The sequence below is a fragment of the Anser brachyrhynchus genome (genome assembly GCF_964034855.1).
Source record: "Anser brachyrhynchus genome assembly, chromosome: 12".
Classification (NCBI taxonomy): Eukaryota; Metazoa; Chordata; class Aves; order Anseriformes; family Anatidae; genus Anser; species Anser brachyrhynchus.
The window spans coordinates 20,803,152-20,828,664 of NC_137707.1; the positions used below are offsets into that span (position 1 = coordinate 20,803,152).

A 25,513-nucleotide genomic window follows, 5' to 3' on the forward strand; every position below is an offset into this window, starting at 1 on the left:
CTTTTCTGGAATGCCATTTCCACTGGTCTCCAATACTCACCATTGCCCTGTCTGGTACCAGAGCTGCCTTTCCTAAGTTGAATCCTTCTATCATTGTTTATTTTTAATACACTATGCTACTGTCCTGATTAATGTCCTTTGGCTGCAGTTTTATGATAAAACTCCTATGATAGCAGTATAGAGTTACAGACTTCAGCCGCAACAGGTTTTAGTTGTTCACCCTTTCTTAAAACGTTTCAGCATCTATCAGAAAGCTCCATTGCCCAGTAGTCAATAAGATCCCTTTTTTGAGACAAATACCCGTGATTCCCATGACTGGACACATATCTGTAGCAAGATATCACTTATCTGTAGCCAGTAAAGGACCAGTAGTAGTACAATTGTTGACGTTATTTCAGTTTCATTTGACCATTTTGTTCTGCCATTCAACTTTTCTCAATCCCATACATTACTTTGTTACGTTGGTCAATCCCACAGTAGACAGCTTTCAAATGTAATCAGTTGCAAGCCAGTTTGTTATGTACCAAATTCTGCATGGGCTTGCCAGGCTATTGGAGTGGCTCCCACTAGTACCATCCTGAAAAGGCATGGAAACGTGTGTCTCCACAAATGCAGTAGTCTTTATTCTCAGAGTTAAAATTAGTCTGTTGATTGAGATGGTATTTATTACATAGTGTCTTCATTTAAGCTAGTAATTGGCCAAAATTAAAATCTTAAGCCCCTCTGAATTGCAGGGTAGGAGTTTTTGTCTACATTTCTATAGTTGTCCTGATGCTTTTGTTTGTACTTTGTCAGATTCAGGGATTTTTGGGGGCATATATTTCATGGGTAGTTTTGTCACAGCAGACCAAGGTGTTAAAAGTTTCATTTAAAACTATCCATTTTCCGGTCTGTCCAGAGCGTTTATCTAGTCTGTTTAATGTTTTTGTCTTATATACTACAGGTAATTTTACTTCTGTTCACGATAGTGAAAAAACGGTGAAAAGCTGCTCTTCTTCCATACCCTATGGAATTTTTCAAGAAGTACTTGTGAAACGCCTGTCTCTTTCAAACGTGACCTATGTGTAATCCTCTGTTTCTAACAGGTGCATTGAAAATAAGTATGTCCACTCTGAAAGATGGGATGTTTTGGAGTCCTTTTCTTTAAAATCAGTGCTCCTTTGTAAGGGGTAGGTTTCCCCTACTCTCTTTCCCTGTAAAGATCTTTCCTGCAGATCTGACCTTTCTGAGATAGGATTTCTTTTTGTCAGCATTTGATGTCATGAAAATCCAACTGGTAATTTCATGTTGGTGGATATTTCATGATGGTTACAAGAGCGGTCAGTGATGCAGAGGACGTTGATCAGAAAGGATGCAAAATGCAGTAAAGCCATTTGCAGTAAAGCGTTCAACCACTCAGCAGAGTGGAGGCTAAAAGATTGGGCTTTGTTAAGAAGACTTTATGTACCTGCTGCTGCTTTGGGTTGTACGGGGGGAATGGGTAGATCTCCAGGAATCTGAAAAAGGAGATTTCACCACAGCCTCACTTTTTCCTTGCTAACTGCCCTAAGATTCAAGATAATTATTTGAACATTCTGGTGCTGAAGACTAGGTAGACAAATTGACTCTATTTATTTTGTTCCTTCTTATCCTTTATTACCGGGAATTTTGTCTTATAAAACCAAGTGTGTGAATTCATACTTACGATAGTTGTATATACTTCTGTCTTCAAGAGGATCAGTTGGTACCAAATAGACTCAACTGATTGCAACTATCTGTATGCATTTGCAATAGCATGTTATGTGTTCAGTCGATTTCATTTTATCATTATCTGCAGATTTTTGCAGCTGGATGTGTTTCCTGTACCTTAACATACACTTATTAATATATGGAACTAACATCCACATGATGGTCAGAATATTTCCAGAATGTTTTCCTGTATTTTTGTTTTTCAAGATGTTCGGTAGCTATGCCTGACACTTACAGGCATGGCAGATGAGCTCGTGAGAACATTTTGGCTGAATTTCTGGTGATGTTCATGACGTAAAGGAGAAGTTGCTGTTGTGCTGTTAACAGAAAGAGAGAGAGAGACTAATTCTAGGACAAGGAAGGTTTCAAAATCAAAGGAGTGTTGCATGGTTGTATGAGTATATTTAAAAAAAAAAAAGGAAAAAAAAAGAAAAGAAAGCAAAAGAAAATATAAAAAAGGTAGAACTGCAGCAGTCTGCCTCTCCAGTGTAGAAGTGAAGCAAATGAATATGGCCTTGAATATACTTTTAAATTTTTCAACACCATATTTTGCTAACTTTAGTTCACTCTGTTGACTATTCAGTCAGACCCTTTTTAAATTAAAAAGAAATACATGGCTGAATTATTTATTAAACAAAAGGTGCTTCTGTGCATGCAGACTACCTGGTTTTTGAATTTCTTTTGGCATTGGAGTTTGCAGAAATAGAATTTGAAAAAGTAAATTGCTAATAAGCAAAGGAATGGAACAACCCTTCTTCTCCTAAAGTCTGTCTGTCTCCAAGGCAGCTAATAAACTAAGTTGTGTCTGACTAGTCACATGAAAAAAAAAAAAAAAAAGCTAGATCTGCATTCAAATGTGCAATTTTGACCTTACTGTGAAGTTGTTTCTTCAGTTTGGTAGGCTTCATATAGACAAAATGTTATTAATTTCAGGTAGAGAAATGTGTTTGCAAATAAGTTAGTCTGGATTATTTCCTGATTTTATAGATAGTCCTGATGGGCTAAAATATATATTTGCTGGTGAACTAATGTGGAAGAACAGTGAACTAGTGGAAGGAGGCATTCAAAAACTGTACCATGTTACAGTCAGACTGTACGTCCCACCATGTCACTAGTTCACCTTAGGGTGATAAGTACTTTGTACAACTGCTTTTGTTTTTCTCAGTACTATGCATTACTGCCTTTGTGTTGGTAATCCAGCTTTATGTAAAGCCAGTGTTTCTTGTATTTTTGAAGGAATGTTGCTTCCAAACACCTGATATTTTCTTTTCTCATCCCCTTCCCCAGAGGAAAACAGCTTCTAGCTTTTTGTCTGGACTTAAATCACAGTGGTCGCAGGGAAAATGTAATGTCAGGAAAACTCTGAGACCTTCTGTAAGTCTGTGAGCTGTGATCTCAATAAATTGCTTAAAAATTAAGGGGCTGTTTACCTAGTATTGAAAGAGGAATTAACTCACTGAATCTGAGGGACCATCTGTCTGAGAAGTTATTTCTCATCCCTGATGTTGTATATAACTAGCTAGGATTACAGTGATATGAGAAGTGTAATGGGCACGAAAGGCCAGCCATGGCAGAAAAGAGACTTCAGATGAAGGTTCATGAGACCTGCCAGGGCTTTGAAGAGCTCCCAGTCCCACCGGTGTGGAGGGTATTTGCAAGGCCATAGCTGCTGAGCACGGAGCTCAGAAGAGGCCTGTGGAAGGAAAGCAGTGAGCAGTAGCAAGTGTCCGGGCACACCCTGGCTTTGATATCTACAGATGGAGAACTAAAAGATGGCAGGGCCACAGTCCAACACCACCACATGTAAAATAAGGCTCAGGATTTATATAACTCAGTTCCAGCATACTGACGTGCATGGCCACAGTCCAACTCCAACACATGCAAAATTAGTTTCAAGATCATTCCAGCATACTGAAGCCTATGCCTAAACCAGTTATTGCCACAAGCTCAGCTAAATCAGAGGAGGGTTCAAAATACAGTATTTTTTCCTCTTTCTTTACCCAGATAGTTCAGATGAAAAATTGTATATTTTCATAGTAGAAAATGGAGATTGGATTATTGATATATTAGCTCCATATGCACTATTTCTTACTTTTATAGCCTACAAATAGCATGTTAATATTAGCGTACTCTAAGGCTATTTTACAAAACATGGGTACAGGTTGACCTACTAATGTACCTTTTGAGATGCGTCATTAGTATAAAATAATTAATGAGTGCATTCATATGATATCATGTTATAAGACATCTTGGTCCCAATATGTCTGCAATCCACTGTGAAACCAATGAGGAAGAAAAAAATACTAAGCAGTTAAAGGATCCTTTCTCAGCACTAGAAGTAATGAATTTAATCAATATTTTTCCATTATAGCAAAACTCATGTAATTAACATATTTTATTTTTAGAAAGAGGTTGCTAATAAAATTGTCTCAGCAGTTCAGGATTGCTTATAAGTATTTCTTCAAATATGACTTTTTTTTTTTTTTTTAAATGCAGAAAGAAGTTGGAAATTATACTTAAGTGGCATGTACCAAAAAAGTTAATGGGAGAAAAATTATTTACAGAGGTATTTGTATTAGCTCAAAGCAGTCATTTAGTTTGGAGGCAGCACTGGAAAGTAAAATTTAAGAAAATAAAGTCTGTACTGTCACAATCTGTCCAAGTGTTGTATCACACACTGTGACATTATCCACTTTTTGGAGACTTTGTCAGCACGTCTGTAATCAGTAATCTGTAAAAGGAATGACAGACTTTACTTCTCTTTCTTTTTGTTGAGGGAAAATTAGTAATTTACCTACTTTAACCTGTACAGTTGTTTTTATGAGACTGATTCTAGTGTTGGTTTCTTTCTTACTGGGGTCTACAGAAAGATGATCCTGTGACATTTTCAGTAATTTACATTTTTCTTTATTAGAAGAAGTTTTTATAAAAGCTGATAATGTGCTACCAGCACTTCTATCCTGATTTTACCAACCTATGATAAGATAATAATTATGAAAAGGGTGTTTCTTAATCCATAGAGTGAAAAAACTTCTGTAATAAGACCTGAGGCCCCAAGACCTACTTATAATGTGGCCAAGTCTGTGGTTCTGACTTGAAAATTTATTTATTTTTTTTATTGTCTAAGCCCAGCAACTCAAGGTGAAACTTGGCCTGTATAGTTATTAAATATTTCCATACAATTACTCAAAAGATTTTAAAAGATATTTAATGAATTTTGAAAACTGTGTGGAGCTGGTTGTTAATTTCTGCTTTTTAGAGTCTCACAGACTCTATATTTTTGGGCACATTGGACAAGTTACAGAAAATGAATTCTGTACTGCTCTCTTCCACCCAGATTCACCATCTTCTCTACAATTTACTGACGGTCTTGGATTTCCTTCTTAGTGTGGCCTGTACTAAATGGTTCTGCTGTCCCACAAGTGTAGTAGGAATAAGATAGAGGTTGTAATGAAGTATACCTTACCTGTTTGGTTTATAAGTAGGTAAAGATGCTGAAATGTGGAAGAAACAGGCTAAGTATGGAAGCAAGAAGGCGGCAATATATTCATTCACAGAAGTCCAGTTAATGGTTATTTTAGTTGATTAGCTAGCAACTTCATTTTCTCCCTCATGAAATTGCCTCCACAGATCCTTACTTCTGGAGCTTAATCAGCAGTAGCAATCCATCCCAGGAGTGGGAGATCAGGAGTACTTAATTAAAGAGGGACTGTAAGGCAACTCTCCCAAATTGGATATCTGATCTAGCCTTGGCATCAGGAGAGCAATGGTAGGTAAGAGTGTTTATCAAGCTCCATGTAGCCACTCTGCAAATCTCAGAGATGGGAATATGATGCAGACAGCCTGTAGAAGCTGCTATAACCTGAGTAATATGGGCTTTAAGGCCATCTGGTACCTGAACACCTGCCTACAAATAACACACAAATCCAAAAGATGATCCAGTTGGATAGCTTCTCTGCTGAGATTCCCTATTGGAATTTTCTCCAAAAGCAGTAAACAATCTGTATGAAGTGCAGAAAGACCTCGTCCTATCTGGTCAGTAACCAAGTGCCCATTTCAAATCTAAGGCCAGGATCAAAGCTAACTCGGGGGAGTCAGGGTTTGAGTAGGAAAACTAGTGAGACAGACAGGCTTACATGTGAAAGGCAGACTGTTGTTGGCATGAACATTGGGGAATAACCCAGAATACTCTAAGCCTGTTTAAAAAATAAGAGGAGAAAAACACGGAAAGGTCAGTCGCATGGAAGGTTTGGGAGCTTGCATTACTGTCAGAAGTGCAAGTGAGCACTACTGTAAATTTTGAGGATAGATTAGAAGGAACATTGGCAATACACCAAGAAAAGATCCATAGGTACGTTTAAGCCCACAGCAGGTGATCCAAAGAGTGCTTTACTTGTAAATAAATGTATTCTGTACAGAGAAGTACAATAAGGTGTCCTGGCAGCTCAGATGTGCGCTTCTGAAGGAACTAAGAGCAAACAGAAGCTCATCGCTGTGAGTAACTAATGTTACATTCAAGATAGCAAACAGATCCATTGTTACATAAATGAAGAAGTACATCTTTATCTATACAGTCAAACTAAAGAAGTAGGATGTCAAAGCCATGGTACTGGAATAACTGAACTGGAAAGCCAGTGAAGGGGTTGTGTGGTTCAAGAGTCTTGCACACAAAGGATTTAGGAAAAAAAGTATTCCAGGATCTTGGAAGAAAGTAGCAAAGATGGTATTAGTGGGAACAATGTAGTCATTTGCTGCAAACTCAGCTCTTATTAGCTGGACTTTACAGGTGATCTCTAGTGGTGATCTCTGTGTATTCCTGATGTTTGTTTACTTCAGTGAAGGACTTTACTTTGGTCTGATTGCATAAATTGCATTTTTTAATTATATCGCTGGGGCATGCACTTCAGAATAGCCCTAAAAGTCATAAGCATTGGAAACAATCTGAAGATGTTCAATATGCCTTCATGTGCCTACATTCCAAAAATTTCTTCTGTACTCTCTTCAGTCTCATTTTGATTCAATTTTAGTGGAATGAGTATTTCAATAACATGCTAAGGTATTGATTTGAATCTAAGTGTTGAAGCATCATTGAGTTCTGTAGGCCTGGAGAGGTATACAGGTGCAAGATCAAAGTCTCAAGCTTACTTTCTTCTTATGATGAGCTAAGAGAATGTGTGATGGTTTACAGGATAATGATATTTAACTGTAATCTTCTCGGGGCATGGACTACATTCTGTTGATTTTGTACAACTGAACTAAGTATCACTCATTAATAAAACAGTACAGCAAATGAACTATTTTGTTTTTTATTAACTATTTGAATTTTACACAGTATTTCATTTTAAATAAGTATAAAATCATACCCTAAAATGGTAAGATGTAATTGCTGATCATGTATCTCTTTGTTCCAGACACTTTTATAAAAGTGTATGTATTATGTATGATGTGACCTTCAAATGTCATGAATGCGTTGTGCAATAAACTGTCAATATTTGTGGCTATAAGGTACTAGATGACTTTTACAATAATTGGAACAGCTTTATTAAAAGCTTGGATCACTCAGCTGGTTAAAGAGAAAGACACAGGCCAGTGTTCATCTGGGAGTTTCCTTCTGCCAACTGTTAAATGAAAGAAATTGTAAGATACTTAACTTTTTTTTACTTTTTTTTTTTTTTTTTTAAGAAAGAGTAAAAAAGGTCTCTTGGAAAAAAAAACAGTCTATTCAAAAAAATCTTTGTTTATAATATGAATTCTCAGTCCAAACAGAGCCATTGTAAGTTAATGGCAAGTAATTAACCCTGTTTTTTTTAAGTACTATATCTGATTTTGTCTTTTGGACACAGGATTCTTCAAACAAATCAGACAGCTAAAAAGATGTACTCAGAAACTGTGTTTGAACTTTGATTATCTTAAAAGGTTTTAAAGATTTAGAACAATTTGCAAAGTAAGACTACTAGGAACTCTAAAGCAAAAACTCTGTAGGGAATTTGATTAAAATGAAAAGAGGATAAGAAACGTTTTGTGATAAACAGCTTAATTTTGGTTAAATGTCTGTTGTGTCTCTTTATGCTGTATATACAGACTCTTGCATATTTCTCAGAATGTGTACCACACTAAAAAGCATTGTAATATAACCAAAATTTGCATACATGCTGTAGTGTTGTGTAACCCATGGCATGTGAAAACCACCAGTCATCCTCTGTGTCAAAAGTATGGGCTTAAGGTGTGTGCGCTGTCCCAAGTTGCCAGCATGCTAGTTACTAAGAAATTGCTTAAAATATTTTGGCTCGTCTTCTCTTGAGCTTGAAATAACTCCTAGGGAGTTCCCTTGTAGTTGGTGGTATTGGCTATAACTGCTGTGTGCTCACTTCTAGATGTGGCAAGTCTTTCCTGGTGTAAATTGATGTGGGCATTTTACTTCAGTTTAATTTAGCTTGTACTTTAAATTTAAATCTGCTAAAGCACGCAGTGGTAGCATAGGCAGGGCAACTGTGAATTTTGTTTGCTTGTGCGGTTCGGAGGGCTGAGTGGGAAGTCTGATGTCAGAAGTGGTATCTCTTTATTTACCAGTGGAACCTTTGGTATAATCTTTATTTCTAATAATACAAACAATGTGAATGCTGTTTTCTCACTAGTAGGCCTCCTTTCCAATTCTCGTCTAAAATAGCTCTCTGTTTAAACAAATTCTCTGCCAATCTATATTAATGTTCCACAGTTTAAGATTCCCATATATGGTCATTATAAAACCTAAATCCTTGATGAAACAATAGAGACAGCAAGTTGTTCCTGACCTAAGACATTAGTAACTCTTTCCGGAGGCCTAAAATATAACTGTAATATTCAGTAATATTAGACTTTTATTTTAAGCCATGAACTTCACTAGCAAAAAGTGTAGTAACATCTGCTAACAGGATTCTAATTTCAGATTTGTAAGCACTGGGGCAGATTCTAGTCTCACATCTAAGCATACTATCGAAGCTACTTCAGGTAACTGAAAAAAATATGATTAATTATAACCCTATTTTCCACTATTTTCAATCTTATTCATGTTTTCTCTAAGGAATTGGCAAGAAAGGTAAAGCATGTTTTCCCAGAAACTTTTGTATCCTTTACTTCTTCCCAGGGAACAGGGTGGTCAGAGTCTAGGCATACTTGCATAAAGATTACAGCAGTGACAGGATTAAAATATTGAATATCTTCTAACTCTCTTCTTGACATTCGATTCAGAATAAATTTTTTCCTGCTAAAGTAAGTAGTTGTACATAAGGTGGGATTATCAGGGTGGTTTATACATTTAATTTTTCTGTTTTTAAATAACCATGGTCATTGCCACTTCATGTTGCACCATGTTTCATTAAGTTTTGAAGACAGCTTAAAAGAACTGCAAATATTTTGAATTTCTGAAATATACAGAAACGTGGGATTATGTGCATCTTTAAAGGCTTTTGGCCACCCTTTCAAAGGGTTCTTTAATAATGACTGAAAAATGTGCAAGAGCAAACACATTTGTGATTACCTATTTTGTGAGTTGATTACCTTTTCCATGTGATTGCCTGTTTTTGGCTAATTTGGCAATCCTTGTGTTGAAAAATTCCAACTGACTTCACTGATAATTTAGTCTGTGTGAGGACTGCAATTTAGCTCCTTTGAACATGAAAGTACTTCTTTGTGAATCCCTGTACTTTCACATACACGCAGCAAATAAATGCTCTTGTAAAATTTATGGGACATGTATGTAGATGCTCCTTTGAATATTTGCTGTTCATATGACAGAAGTCAGTGCTATTACCTAACCAACTGAAAACATGCTTCTTTTTACAAAACAGTCAGTCCTTTTCTAATCAAGTTTATAAACTCCTCCCACAAAGGTAGGCCAGTCTTACAGAAAACATACAGAAATTTCAAAACCAAAAAAATATTCATATGACTGACTCTGCTCTGAGTACACAGACTTGTTATCTACCTATGTATGTATTCTCTTTTCTAGAAATATCCACTGAAGTTGGCATTGTGCCCCAGTGGGGTCCGTATCCTTGTGCTGAGGCCACTGATAGTTGTGACAGTAGCTCATTTCTGAGTTGATAATTTCTGATTCCTAGTAAGATACTTGCTGTAAAAAGAGGATTCATCAGTGTACTTCTCACTTATTTTCTTTTAACCTGCTACTGTAAAAGTGTTCCTGGCTCAAAATTGCTTCCTGGTGTTATCTGGCTCTGAGGAAATCTGTACTGCAGGGAATGTGGACACAGCCTGCAGCCCTGTGCAGCTCCTCTCCAGTGCTGGCTTTTCATCCTTCCTCTCCAGAGAGGGGGGCTTCTGTCTGATGAAGGGCTAGTCCTACAGCTAGTCCTGCAAGTACTGGTCTTATGGCTTGCTCAATTTTCATTTCAGTCTGTGTGGTAAATAGACTCGTTCACGTTTTGGCCAAATCAGCTCTTTGATTATGTAGCTAATTACCACCTTCTGATATGGATGTTAAAGTGAAGTTTCTTTCCTTGCACTCGTCCCATGGCAGTCACTAAGTGACAGCCACAGAACGGTAGCTCTTGAAGGCAAAGCCAATGGCTGTTGCATCTGAGTCCTTCATAGGGGATTGTCACCACCTGTAAGCTGTGAAGAGCATTCAGCCAGGCCTAGATGTTTTTTGCTATTTGTTCAAGGCACAGAGTGCAGGTGGGTGGATGGCTATGCTAGGGGTGGTGCGAACTACCTGCCTCTGTGTGAGCCTCTGGCCATGAGACTCTCCCATGTCCCTTTTCACCATGGCACAGTTCAAGGCTGCCCTGATGAATCCCCGTCGTGCCAAAGACAGGTTCCACAGCAAACTGAGAGCAGCTTGAGGTGAGCACTTACAGCTGACCACACAAGTGGCTGCAGAATGAATCGGGACTTTATGGTCACCCAAGGCATGGTACACAAGATGTGTCCCAGCACGTCTCCCCTAGAAGCTGCTTCATGGCTGCGTGCCATGCTGAGGAGGTGTATCTGCCTGTCCATCGGCTGTGTGTGGCAGGTCTCACAGGTGTGGCCTTTTCCTTGCTCTGACACAAAGACAGGTTTCTCATTTAGAACTGAATGTTGCTTTTTGCAGTTCTACACGTGGCTTTTGCTGTGAGCAAAGTGAAAGAAAAGCTCAGTGAAAGTAAGTTCAGATACAAGGCTTGGAAGCTGCACATCTAGCCTGTAACTCTACACAATATTTCATACCCGGTTCTGTTATTTCCTGCACTTGAATCAGGAAAGGTAGGGATGGGCAGGAAGACATTCAGGACATAGACCTGCCTATAATGGAAGTAGGTAGTAAAAAAAGAAGCCTAATCTCATGTGCATCGAGTGCACATCATGTAGACCGCATAACTCAGTGAACCACAATGACTGCAAGATAAGTAACTGTTCTCTTTCCTTCCTGATCTTTTATCCTCAGAATTGAGCAGCCTGAAGACCATAGCTCAAATCCCAAGTAACTCATAGATGGATTTGGTGGGGCTAATCCTAGTTCTGCTGGCCTGTAAAACATTACCACAGTTCTGCACGCTTTAACATAACTGAGATTTTGTGCTTAGGAAGAGGGTAACAAAGCAGGAGAAAGGGGCACATCTGAGGTGCAGCAGAAATGACTATTGGTAAAGTAGAAGATTTTTCATTCTGCCCATATATTGTTTTTGGCTTAACCTATAATCACCAGTTTGCCTCATAACTCTTTCCTTGCTAATCACTTATCCTTTTTCTGTTTCACATTTTTTTCCCCTTCACTGTCCATTCGTTGTTTTAAGAGAGTCAGTATAAAAAACTTGACAGCAGTGAGATGTAAATGCATTTTAAAGTTAAGCGTATTTTAAACTTAAGTGCCTTGACAAATAGGTACAATTTGCCAAAACAGGGCCGTAGTAAGAAGTTGGGGTAGCATTTTATGGGGACAGACGGCATCCTTGAACATATCTTTTCATTGTTGGAAATAAAAGGACTTAGATGTAAAGCTGTTCATTCAGGTAGTGATGGCCTCCAGTGCTTCGGTGGGCTTTGTAGGCTGAGGAATTCAAAAGAAAACCCCTCAGCCCAGCTTTAAAGTCTTAGGAATGCTTTCACTGTGGGAAGAAAAATTCTTCAAGGTAAGGCCCCTGTTGGAGCAAAGCCTTTGGAACTATCTACTGTATGTCTATTTAAATCTAAAAGAAAACTCTTCAGACCACCCACATCTTTCTTTGCTTCATTGTTGTTTTCAGTTTGCTTTTTCAGAGGGATTAGTGCTAGAGTAAACTCCATCGTCTCGCTGCCTTGAAAAAATTCAATTTTGTGTAAAGTGAAAATTAGACTCTTAAATCTGCAAAGCGAGCTGTTTATCTTACAAATTTATTCTTTTTTATTGGGCCACACATATTCTAGATAGAAAGATAAAAGGCAAATGGATAACAGGCCATCATTTAGAGTGACATTTAGCAAAACATAACTAGTAGACTCATTCGGTAAATTCCTCCTGAGTGGCTTGTTAGCTTTATCTATATATTTATCTATAATGCTCATACAGTATTTATTGAAAATGAAAATAAAATCCCACCATTTATCATCAACATTCCATATTTTGCACTTCAGAAATGCTTTTTGCACTCAGGAATTCTTTTTCTCCTGAAGCAGTTTAGGATGTGGTTATATACAACTATTGAGGAGAAAAAAAGTGGAAAATCTAAACTCTTTAGGAAAGTTGAAATTATAGACTAGCACCTATGTACGCTTTTCTGGATTCTGAAAGACAAAATAAACTCTGCATTATGTTTCTTTACATACATGTGAATAATTCAAAATGACAGTTACTAGCCTTGTAACCGAAATAGTGTGCTATAACTCTGCGGTCTAAGAGCAGTCAGAAAGTATTAAACAAGAATGTCATTTTCAAGAATCAGATTTTGCCTGTTGATTATTAACAATAGCTTGATGACATACGTGACTAAGATAAGCATTTATACTTTCTTTTCTTTTTTTTTTTTTTTTTTTGGTCACCCCCTTCTTTCAGCTTTAAGTGAAAGTGTTTAGAGTGACCATTTTATAATAAATAATGAAATTCTTGTTAGTTTTACCTTTTCCAGTAATGTGGTATTTGGGTCTCTGCTCTTCTGTGAGCAGTTTTTATTAGAGCCAAATGTTAAGTTTTTCTTATGTTCCATCACTTCCATTTAAAAGACAACGCTGTTTAAACTGCACTGTTTCCTGACAGCTTTAGTTACATATCAAATGGGTAGAGACAGAGCATTTTCGGTCACTAGTTTATGGTTGAAATAGTCGAGACTTTGCATGCAGATTTTAACTACCTACTCCCCACCTCAATACAGACCTCATAACTCAGCTTTTGCACACAGGTATGGTAATGTGTCCATGTGTATTGTATCTCTGTGGTGTGCCAGTATCGTAAATCTATTTCGGAATTTCAACATGTGCCATGATACTCTTTGGTGATAATGTGAATTGATACCTGTATGTGATATTACATGACCCTGTAAGTACAAGGTGAAAGCTGAGTCTTCTGTGGTTCAAGTAATGACTTTTTAAAAATGCTCAATGTTTTATAATATTTATATCAGTCTTTTGCAAGTTATTTTGTCCATAGTCTGCTTGAATAATAGCAGCTTCTTCAGGGTGGCTGAGAATGACTGTTTCTTTATATCAGGAGAGAGAAAAGATGTCCTGGAGTCTCACCCATTGTATTACAAAGCAAAGAGTAACTGCAGCCATGAAGATCGAAGGAGAAAACTCAGTAGCTGTGAGTGAGAGGGCATAAGAATCCCCCCTCATCTGACCAATTTTTCCATTGGCTTTCCCATGATATTAGGTCACTCACTAGGTCAGGCATCATTACTCTAATGTTGAAGTATTGCAGAAGAAAGTTGGTTAGCTTTGTGTGTAGGCATTGCCACTTCTGTTGGACTCATCACTGCGATTCCATTTTTATGGAAGGTTTTTACATGCTGATGCAGCCTTTTTTCCTCTAAAAACATGCACATTTTTACAATACTTATAAACTAAATAGATTCAACAAAACAACAATTTAAAACTTTTGGGGAAAAATTAATAGGAACTAAGCAAAAGAAGAAATCAAACCAGCTGCTGACACAGCTGTTTCTTTTCTTGTATAATTTGGTTCAATATAAAGGTACCATATGCTGCTTAAAATGATGATAGGAAAGATGAAATAATTTAAGAGAATAACAAGAAAATACATGAATTGTCAGCATTCTGTCAGATTTAAAGAATGAAATAGACAGGTGTAGTATTGACATGTTTAACTTTGTGTTTTGTTAGCAGTTTTAGTGAGAACAACTTCTGACGTGCTGAAGTGATGTGAGAACATTTCTGTGTTGCAGACATTGGAGAAGAAGCTGGGAGATCTGTAGGAGTCCAACAGCCAGCTTTACTGAGAGACAGGAGCCTTGGTTCTGCCATGAAAGACTGCCCATATTGTGGAAAAACTTTCAGAACATCACATCACTTAAAGGTCCACTTGAGAATACATACAGGTGAGAGGAACAAGAGGAGCGGAGCACTGTCGACACAAGCAATGTGTGTATGTGGGTTAACATAATATGTGGCTAGAAGCCTTAATTCCCAGTGTAGATTTGGACTCATTAGTTGGAAAGTCTTTTGAGAAAGATATATGACAGTCTTAAATAAAAGCACAAGGAATGTGTTGTTGGATAAAGACCACTTTAATAGAATCATCTTTTCCCAGTTGAGGTTATTTCTGTCTCCTTCCCTGCTTCATCACTGTTTCCTTCAATTACCCTTGTCCTTCAATAGGCATAAGCCTATTGGTTTCAGACTTAGTTATATTAACTGCTTCAAAGGCCTTCCTTAGCATCTACTTAGGGATTCTGTATGTTTTGCTCAGAGTTACTATTTTTGTACAATTTAACGTGCTCATTTTTAACCTCTCACTGTTCATATGAATACATCAGCTTCATGGATTCATGGATCTGCTTTTTTTTTTTTTTTTTTTGTGCTAGAACTAACCCAACTTACTACTTGGACATAGTAATACTTAACATGTTTTAAGCATGGGAAGAAAACTTGCCACATTTTATTTTAATAAGAAAACCAGACTTTCTATTCTACAGAGACTTACTACTGGTCTAGATTCTTTCTTTATTTTTGTATGTCACTGCTCTAGATACTAAAAAAAATGTAACCACTCCAATTAAATTATAATACCATGTTTGCTTAAAAGTGTATATGTGCATGGTAGAGTTCACACAGAGACACTATATATTTAGGAAGGCTTACTATCTCCATAGTTAGGATCTGACATACAGTATTGGCATCCTCAGGTCCTGCTGATGTCACTTGAGATTCTGTCTATGGTCAACCTGATATTGTTTTCTTTCAAGTCTTAGGTATTGTGGTGTGCTCTGGGAGGGCGTGCAAAGCTGGAGATTTAGGACACTTGGTTTTGTAAACAGGTGCAGTGGGCAGTGCAGTTGTGGAGTCATTCATTTTCTTTTTAAGATACTTTAAACGAATTTCGGAATGTTACTGCTATTTTTCTAATTGATAGATAAAACAAATTGCATGAAGAAATACTTTTCAGTTATACCTCTTGCTTGAAAAATGTCAACAGAATTTTTTATTTCACTGAGGTAGCAGATAAGCAGTATTTGCCTCCCTTCCCAAAACTGAAGGAAATATGAAACTTCAAACCTTATGTGTTTGCTCTCTAATGTAGTGAAAACAAACCATGGTAGTTATTTTATTGGGAAATAATCCTGTAACTATGAGGTTTAAACAATTTGACATTTTTGCTAATGGAGAAGCAAAGGAAAATTCTTTAAAATAACCTGAGTATACCCATCTTTCCTTTTGCTTTATTATATAGTGGTCATTTTTTTGTTGTTATAAAGATGACAATGATTACGCATTTGGTATTTGTGGCTTAGAACTAATGGAAAGTAAATTAATTGAGATGGAAATATTCCATAGAAATTGCATGTTAAAAGTTACTAAAAATTAAAACAAGAACAACTAAAGCATGTATGAAATAACACACACAAAAAAAGAAAACATTATATAGACTATTGAAACAACATTTGCAATACATTTAAAATGCATTATAATTTTAAAATAGATAAAAATCAATTTCCATTAGGTTGAGAACAAAGTATTTGTAAATAATGACAAGAGTATGTTTAAATGGAGCGGTGTTTTACATATTGAAAATAATCGTAATAAATATTATAAAAATGTAAATTGGCAAATTACTAGAGTTATTAAATAAAAATTAAGTTGCTCTGCAGTAAATGGAAATGATGTAATAGATACCAGTTATTAAACAAATATTGGTTAGCTCATACTTAACAGGGACAGTTTCCTGCTTTTTATGTCACACTCTGTCTTTATTATATGCCTGGATCATATAACTGACTGATAAAAAACACTTTACTGTGTTTCTCCACTACATTAACTCAATTACTGTTCTTGTTCTCACAGCACCTGTTTTTTAGAGATGAGCTCAAGCAGTTCAGCAGAAGTCAGGTTCCTTCGAACATCTGTGTGTTTGGAGGCACATGAGTAGGTTGGTTTGGTACGCATGCCAACACAAGACCCAAAGTCTGATCCAGCCAGGAGGTGCTTCTGTGGCAATTGGCCCAAAAAAGCTAGAGAAGCTGTTTCATCCCTCACAAGAGGAGGAAGCTATACTCTGTTATAAAAGAATTAGCTACTGACTTGGGTTGCTTATTTTTTTCCTTTGGATATTTATGGTTGCAACCTTCTCAACACAGGGGCTCAATGTCTGTGTAGTTTGCTATCACATAAGCTTCTCAAAACGAAGCAGCAACAACAAAAAACACACCAAAAACTCATTTGAGTGCCAACACACAGTTGTAGAGGTTTCTTCTTATTTTCTAATGCAATGATATTCAGCCATGAACAGCTTTAAGGGGATGAGAATAAGATATGATGTCTGCTTGTTGCCGTACAAAAAGAAGAAAAGGGCATAATTATGTAAAATCAGAGTTTATCCTCTTTCTTGCTCTCAAAACAGTTGAAGGGCTAGTTTCCTAGCACAGCCATGACAGAAGAGAGGAAGAACTCTCAGGGCAAAATCTTCCAGAGCCTCATGGCTTAGAAAGGAAAGAAAGAATTCCCCATAACCCTCCTAAATTACTTGTTTATATTGACTAGGGGATAGAGATGGGCTGTGTGGTCCTGCTTCTTCAAAACTACCTACTTCAACTCACAAAAACTCAGTGTGAAGAGACAGAAACAGGGAAAGTGTGTATTTGCCCCATGTGAAATTGGGAAGAGATTTTGTTAAAGCGCGGAAGCTATACTGCTCAAAGTAAAAATTTGACCTTGTGTCTAAAATTATAGTGAATACAGACTTTTGCAAAGCATGAAGAAAAATAAATTGATAAATAGATCTGCTTTTTTTTCTTTCTTTCTTTCTTTTTTTTTTTTTTCAGAAACTAGCAAGAATAATAGTATCCCAAAAATATTTTACGGAAAAAAAAAAAAGAAAGAAAATGCAAAAATTCAAAGTATATCACAGTAATGAAATAGAATGTATTAGGAAAGACAATTGAATGCTTTGGTGATTTTAGTTGCTTAGTTATGACCCCATACTTATACAATTCTCCAGTACTGAATATCTTTTGTATTCTGTTTCCAACAAGCCAGAGAATAGTGTCATTCTTCTTTTAAGAATTCCAGAACAATGTCAGTGATGGCGTTTGAAAAGGAATGAGGGTCCAGTGGTTAGGATATCTGTCTAGGAAAAGAACAAACTGGATTCAGGTTGTAACTCACAGTAAGATGGGTGGACTAGCCACTTTGTGACTCATCTTCCTGGTTATAAAATAATGGTAATACAGCTGTGAAGGTTATAACACAGACAGCTCAGAGGTGCTCAGACTAAGAGAAGGAAAACTTTCTTATGTAAAATATCTCAGACCAATAATATGCCACATCCGGACTTTGCATTTTTCCCCTCTGCAGGCAGCAATTTAGGGTTCCATCGTTCAAGGAGCTGAGTGTCTTCTATATGTTCTTGAGCATTCTCAATTCCCACCAAAACCAATTAGATGTGTTGTTTTTATGTTACATGCCTGGGACTTTGGACAGCACAGAAATAGTTAAACGTAAAAAATTAAAATTTCATATGTTCTGCTTTTGGCAAGCAACATACTATGTAGGGGCTCTAGGACCTCTTGCACTTCGCATTAGCATTCAGAAACTGCTGCAGATGTGGACCAGTTTGGGTTTGTGTCCTCAGCTATATTTCCTGTATCACTGGCACTGTTAAATCCCTTGTGTGATGAAAACAGAATAACGTGCATGAGCAAAGTATAGCCCTGAAAAAGGTTTGGATTGTGCTAAACTGAAGAAACCTAAGACAGATAGGGGTAGAAAGAAGCAGTTTAGCAAGGTTGTGTCCATTAGCTGAAAGTATGTTATGATATGGCTGATATACATCTTACAAGTATTACATGTATTATATTTACAGTGTTAACTGCAGTTTCCCTTGGAAATGTGACTAGCCAATTTTAAAACTTGCTTAGATGAACTGATGAAATACAGTAAAAATGGTGCTGTTTTAAATGAATTCAATTCACATTTTCTTCCTAAAAAAAGACTGCCTGTTGCCATTCTCTGAAGGCTCTTGTAGTGGGATGAGCAACATGAATAATTAAGGAAAATGGGTATGTGTGCTCCAAGAGGAGACAATTTTGGTATTGAACATCCTTTATTCTTACATTTCTAAGAAGAACTAAAAGGACTTTTCATTTCTGTAGATTTCTCCAGATTTCCCATCCTTAACATTGTACAGTATGCCTTTTCTCCTGTCTTAATGACGTCCCAAACTTTTGTTGAAAATAATTGATTGAATTTAAATTTCCTTAAAAGTTTAAGAGGTAATGTTACAGTATAAATTTCCTACCAAACACTAAGTAGGGAAATATCCATTAGTGAAATTAACTACAGTTTCTAGGTAGCTAACAATGTGCAGTATACAGTAGGGCATGGCTAATGAACACTGCAGTGGGTGATATTTCATTATACAAATTAATGCTCACATTTTAATGGGAAAGTCACATAATGAATCTCAGCTTCAGTGACAGCAATTAGAGACACAGATTGTCCCCTTCTGGACAAGACACTGTTTAGCAATAAGCAGCTGTGTAAAAAGTCTTCAGGTTTACAACATATATATATATATGCTTTGGAGGAATTAGTGTGCAGTTTATATTAATGTACTGAATCTTCCCTGCAAAGGAACAACTGTATTTATCTGTCTGCATTTTAACTAAGTAAAGACATGTAAAAAGACTAAATAAATACTGTAGATGAGATATAAATAAATGAGAATATTCAATTATAAAACTTTATAAAAATTAAAATATTTTGTCGTAATACCTAGTGCACAATTTAAAAATCTTTAATAAACTGAGTGAAAAGCATCACAAGTCTGTCCTCTTAAAGGGTAGAGGTAGTTTAATCATATATAATAGAGAAAAATAGCTAGTAAAGGAAAGTAGTAAAGAGAAGAAGTTAACTAGTATTTCTGACAAACAGATTAATTGTATGGTGAAACATGTGCAGGATCCAAAAATAATCCTACAGAACTTTTGATATTCCATTTGGTTTAAAAACTGTGAAGTGAATGATTAGAATGATAAAAGAAATTACCATGTAAGAATAGGCATAATAATGAACTAATTAAACCATACAGCAATTCATTTCTAAAATATCTACTGCACAATGAATAAAATAGGTTATCAATAACTGTTTCAATGGTAAAATAAAAAATGCTATAAAATGTTTTCAATATTTTCATTAAGCAGTATTCTCTGGAATTATAAGATGTTTGATTTCATTTGCTTTGCATGAGAGAAAACCAAAGCATGTTTAGAAATGTATAGTATCCAACTGAGACACACATTGTCCCTGAGTATCCGTCAAAACCTTGCTACTGCCTGCTGGAGCATTAGGTACGGGGTTCTTGCATTGATGCATGGACCTCACTGTGCTGAGGAGCAGAGAGGCACAGCCCACAGGCAAACTCCATGAGAAATCTGTTTTTTAATAAAGGTTGGAGGGCTTTCAGTGGGGAACGGGTGTGTAGGGTGCGTTACAGATTTTTAAAAAGCTGTATGTTAAATATAAAAAATGAACAAATAATCTCACAGCGGTAAATATAAATCAACAATTAAGAAGTATAGAGATTTTGGTAAGGGGAACTAAAAGAAACAGTAAAGATATGTACATGGATATTATGGTTACAGAGTACAAGGTAACTTCTGTAGATCTTGCAGGTTTAACACTTGGTATCTTGCTAAGAATGGCCAAAATGGGTAAAAAATTATTATGGTAGGGAAGACTAAATACTCTTCTGCTCTGTTCTCAGAAATAAGCATGATGGGCTTTTATAAGTATTTTCCAGTGATGCAGTTCTGCTATTAAGTACTGAGGCTATTATACTGTAGCCCACTACATTTTAATATTTTTTAGAATGAATTAGACTGGATAACTTGCAGATAAAGTCTTAAAAACCCTGGCTGAAGAGCTCTCCAAATCATTAAAATTCATTTAAAAAAAAAAAAAAAAAGGAAAGAAAAAAAAGCTTCAGCTATTCTAGAGCTATTCTAGTTTTTCCAAACCCAAAGAATAGTAAGACCTTGAAATTATAAATGGACTACCCATTGATGTAAGTTTTAGGTAAAATTACAGAATTAATTTGGTAAATAATTAAGAACTGGTAACATAGTTAATGCCAGTCAATTTTATTTTATGAAAGTAAGTTTTATCAAGTTTCTTACGGTTCTCTCAAGGCTTGTGAAAATAACTTGTTCTATGTGACATTTGCCCCCAAACCAACAGTATACACAGACAAAGTGGTACATAACCTGGCAGTCCCACAGCAGTGCTTTCAGCTCAGTCTATTTGGTATTTCATCATTATTTGGAAGAGTATCAAATCGCTGTTGATAAAACTTACCAATGGCACAAAAATGGTAAAATGCTAAAAATCACGGGGAGGGATTGATTAGTTGCATAGTCAAGTGGGCTCTTTTCAACAATATGAATTTTAAATCAGCAAACTGTAAAGGAACAAATACTAGAGGTGTTGATGAACTGGGCCTAGTATTATGGCAGAGAAGCAACAGAATGGGAGCTGTTAGCTGATTGCTATAGCTATGGATGTGAACAGTCTTTCTATGAGAATAATATCAAGTTGAAATTTCATTAAATCTTCAGCGGGTACCCATAATTTAAAAGGACATAGAAAAAATTGGGAAGGGTGTTCCACTCCAAAGCAAGAGAAGGTGGAGAGGTGAGTGCAAGTCCCTTCCTCAGGGAATGGTTTGTTGATTAAAAAATCTGGTTAGTGTAGTATGGAAAAAATGTTGTGAGGTTCAGTACAGGAAACAGACTTAGGACAAATTCAAACTAGAAATGAGGCACACATTTTGAATAGTGAAAATAATTAACATGGCAAACAGTTTACATAAGGACATGTTGGATTCTTCTTCATTGTTGTGGTTGAAACGGAATATATTTAAACTAAGACAAGTATGTTTTGTGTCAAATTGTAGTTCTGACTTTGATGCAGGACTTATCATGTGAGCGTCTTTGGCCCGTCTTGAACAGCAGATCAGACTAGATGATCATAATTGTCCCTTCTGGCCTTAAACTCTGTAAATTTATTTGTAATCTGGTTGTGGTCTCCCAGCACAGATAATTCCTATGACTAGTATGATCAGGTTGCATTTTGAGCAGAACTGGTAGAAGTTTGAATAGGTTATACTTCCTCACTGTTTATGCAACCTACTATACAAATAGACCTGTTTCTACTGGGCAACATGTCTGTTTCCAGTTATCTACCAAGTTTTTGTTCAGATTTTACAAGCAACATTGAATTTTATTGTTTTATTGTGTCCTGATATAAAATAGTTTTTGTGAGATGTCTTGTGTCTTGTAAAATCAAAGTGGTAGATAGATCAGAACTGTGATTATGTTGCCTAGATAAGTTGCTCTCTACAAGATGTTTTTTTATTGTACATATTGGGATATTCACTCTTTCTACTCCACTCTGAAAGGGTTTGCAGTAGTGCAAACAGGGCTGGAGAGTTAGGATAGTCATTGTCTTTGTGAACAATGAAAAATGACTCTAAGATATGAAATGCAGACAATTATTTTGAAAAAATCATGTTCCCTCACTCCTACACGGCAACCTTAATTTCTGTGAACTGATATTAAGTGTTAAATAACTCATCCAGATGCTGCTCTTGGCAATATAACCTGGGTAATCATTACACTAGGATGAATTCTCTGAAACCTTTCTTCCAAGTGTGAGATAAAAACAGGTTATTGTTATCTTCTGGCAGGAAGTGTGCCCTTGCTCTCTTACTCCTTTAGTATTCTTTGAACATACACAATTACAATTGTTGCTAGTGTCCTGAAAATCAGGGGTCCTTTGGGTTTTCCACTGAAACTGGATTGGAGTTTTGGTTTGTTTGGTTCAAGTTAGGCTGAGCTTTTTTCCCATAGAAGCTTATAGCTCTGTTTTGTCATTTGTATAGACTTACACAGGCCTTATTGGTTGTTAATCTGAATGGATGAAATAGCATCTGAGTATTCTTGTCAATTATTGAATTTAGGAAATAGTGAAACAGTAAATTTCAAAGATTCAAAGATGATTTGCTCAATCGTACTCCCTTCTCCCAGTGCCTGCCCTTGAAATAGCAACAGTTAAGATTGCTTTGAAGTACACTAATCACTGCCAACATTTTGATCTAAAAGAGAGAAAAAAAAAAAAAAAAAAAAAAAGGTTGAATACTCCCTTTGAACGATGTTATTTGGCCAGTGCTGTAGTGTAAAGGTGGCACAGTGTGTTGCTACATGTCGAGTCCAATTGCAGACCTTCCGTATTAGATCTTGTTTCTAGCCATGCAAGAGGTGGGAGCACCACAGAGGCAGTGTACCAAGGTGAGGAGAGATTTGAACTTTTTATCAAACCATCTCAGTCAGTGTCTTATTTCAGTCCAGTGCGTATGGCATTTGTGGTGAGCTGTGTCCAGATCTCTTCTGCTAAAAGGAAGCTCACTCAGCGGAGAGGCCTTTGAAAGGAAAATGCAATGGCGTCCAGTGCACCCTCAGTAAGTTTGCTGATGACACCAAGCTAAGTGCGTGTGTCGATCTGCTCGAGGGCAGGAAGGCTCTGCAGGAGGATCTGGATAGGCTGGAGCGATGGGCTGAGGTCAACTGTATGAAGTTCAACAAGGCCAAGTGCCGGGTCCTGCACCTGGGGCGCAACAACCCCAAGCAGAGCTACAGGCTGGGAGATGAGTGGTTGGAAAGCTGCCTGGCCGAGAAGGACCTGGGAATACTGGTTGATAGCTGGCTGAATATGAGCCAGCAGTGTGCTCAGGTGGCCAAGAAGGCCAACAGCATCCTGGCCTGTATAAGAAGCAGTGTGGCCAGCAGGTCTAGGGAAGTGATTGTCCCCCTGTACTCAGCTCTGGTGAGGCCGCACCTCGAGTACTGTGTTCAGTTTTGGGCCCCTCGCTACAGGAAGGACATGGAGGTGCTCGAGCGAGTCCAGAGAAGGGCGACCAAGCTGGTGAGGGGTCTGGAGAACAAGTCTTACGAGGAGCGGCTGAGGGAGCTGGGATTGTTCAGCCTGGAGAAGAGGAGGCTCAGGGGCGACCTCATCGCTCTCTACAGTTACCTTAAAGGAGGCTGTAGAGAGGTGGGGGTTGGTCTGTTCTCCCACGTGCATGGTGACAGGACGAGGGGGAATGGGCGAAAGTTGCGACAGGGGAGTTATAGGTTGGATGTTAGGAAGTACTTCTTTACCGAAAGGGTTATTAAGCATTGGAATGGGCTGCCCAGGGAAGTGGTTGAGTTACCATCCCTGGAGGTCTTTAAAAGACGTTTAGATGTAGAGCTTAGCGATATGGTTTAGTGGAGTACTTAGTGTTAGGTCGGAGGTTGGACTCGATGATCTTGAGGTCTCTTCCAACCTAGAAATCTGTGATACTGTGATACTGTGACTTCAGGGCTCTGCAATTCAAAATAAAAGTATGTTGCTGTGCCCAGTACTTTAGACTGAAGGTACTTCACTAGTGCAAAATATTACCAGTTAGCATATTTTAACTCAGATATACCTGTTTTTAAATACTTATTCCTTTGAACACCTCCTGCATGATTTTAGCAACATTAGAGCAGCTTATATTACAAAATTCTCTTTCACCCTGCCGAAGTGTGTTATCCAGCAGTTGACATAGCGCTTGCAATACTGGGACACACTTATTGATAGCGTCACTTAATGTGCCATGCAAACACACACTGAACTATCATTAGAATAAAAGGAAGTGATCAATACAGTTGTGTTAAAGATTTTTGTAAAGGCATAGGGGATGTGGAAGGGCTTTTCAAGAGGAGTGAAAACTCAAAAGTGAGAGCATTCAACCTTATAAAGTCTGCTGTTTTTCACCAGTCTGATTACTTAGACAATACTTGAAATATCTCCGTTGTGTCAGAGGCTTTTAGTGACAGTTGTGTAATTGACAGTAACTGGGGGACAAACTTAAAAATCACGGAAAACAGCTCAAAAATACTGCAGTATGTGCATGTTGTAGAAACAGCGTTAATATTTGTCCACATTCTGACTGGCAGCACAGCTGTCAGGGTTTACACACTCCCAAACAGCCCTGCAGAAATGTAAACAAATCCACAGCCGAGGTCTTCTCTCCCCTTATCCCTACCCTGAAATGCCTGCGATGGGGCTGGGGGGTGTGCATATGTACGCGCATGCACGTGTGTGCAGACTTCCACCTGAGGACAGAGAAGCCCAAGCAGAGGTGATGCATCTCAGGGTCCATAGGAACTGTTTGCCTGTGCATGACTCCCACTGAATGCAGACGTACTTCTTGGTGGTAGAGCACCAGAGCTTAATCAGGTGATTGTGAAAGACTCAGAAGTTGCACTGAAATGTTTAAACCTGATTTCTTCCCTTAAACTATGTGGACCCAGGCCTAAAGCATGAACATTGTTAATTCCTACGTCTTCCTCTGCTGAACACCTATTGTTTGAGATGCTATGCTTTCCTTCTCGAAAAAGGTCAATTAACGTGGTTGATGTAAAGCTCTCACATCTCATCATTTAGCTTTAGGATTACACATGGATTTAGGATTTTCACTCCTTATAATTTACTTCAGCCCTGTCTAAGTTACAGCATGTATCCAGCTACTGTTCCACGTATCCAGTCAGTAAGCTGTCATGGTCAGTTTGAGTGGACTTGTGTTGCATCTCGTTAGTAAGTTTCTGTGATCAGCAAGAGAAGCAGCTTCTCAAGTCTTTCCCTACTTTCAACTGAGCCTGCAGCTTAAACAAATCAGAAAGTTTGAATGCCTTTCAATTTTGTTTTAATCAGATTTTGAGGTTATTTGAAAAGGGTGACTTTCCAGATGGTTTGGTAAAGTACATAATGTTATACAGCTTTTTGTTTGTTTGTTTGTTTTTCTTGTTTTCCTATGGAGGAAGTTTTTGAAACAAATTTTTCCATTACAGCATTTGGAAGAGGTTGGCCATTGTCTTTTGGGCCACTTAGGAGAAAAAGCTATGTAGAGAAAACAGTTTCTTCTTGTTGTTGAGCTCCCTGATAGCACTAATTGTCAGTATTGACAGCTTGCAAGTTTTTCACATTTCTGTCTCTTTTTGTGAGTATTTCTATACTTCTTCCTTTAAAATGAGCTCTGTATTCCTAACAGGTGCCCTGCAAAAATTTAGATGTACATTTG

At 37.4% G+C, this 25,513-nt stretch overlaps 1 protein-coding gene across 28 annotated transcripts in view; it reads left to right on the forward strand.

Moving 5' to 3' along the window:
* The window catches only part of ZNF536 (zinc finger protein 536), a 346,438-nt gene that overhangs the window by 197,170 nt on the left and 123,755 nt on the right, over window positions 1-25,513 (forward strand). For all 28 annotated transcript variants that reach the window (XM_080552264.1, XM_080552260.1, XM_080552242.1 and 25 more), the window contains one exon: window positions 14,082-14,234. In XM_080552264.1, coding sequence (XP_080408390.1) covers window positions 14,082-14,234 — 153 coding nt within the window. The remainder of the gene's footprint in view (window positions 1-14,081; window positions 14,235-25,513) is intronic.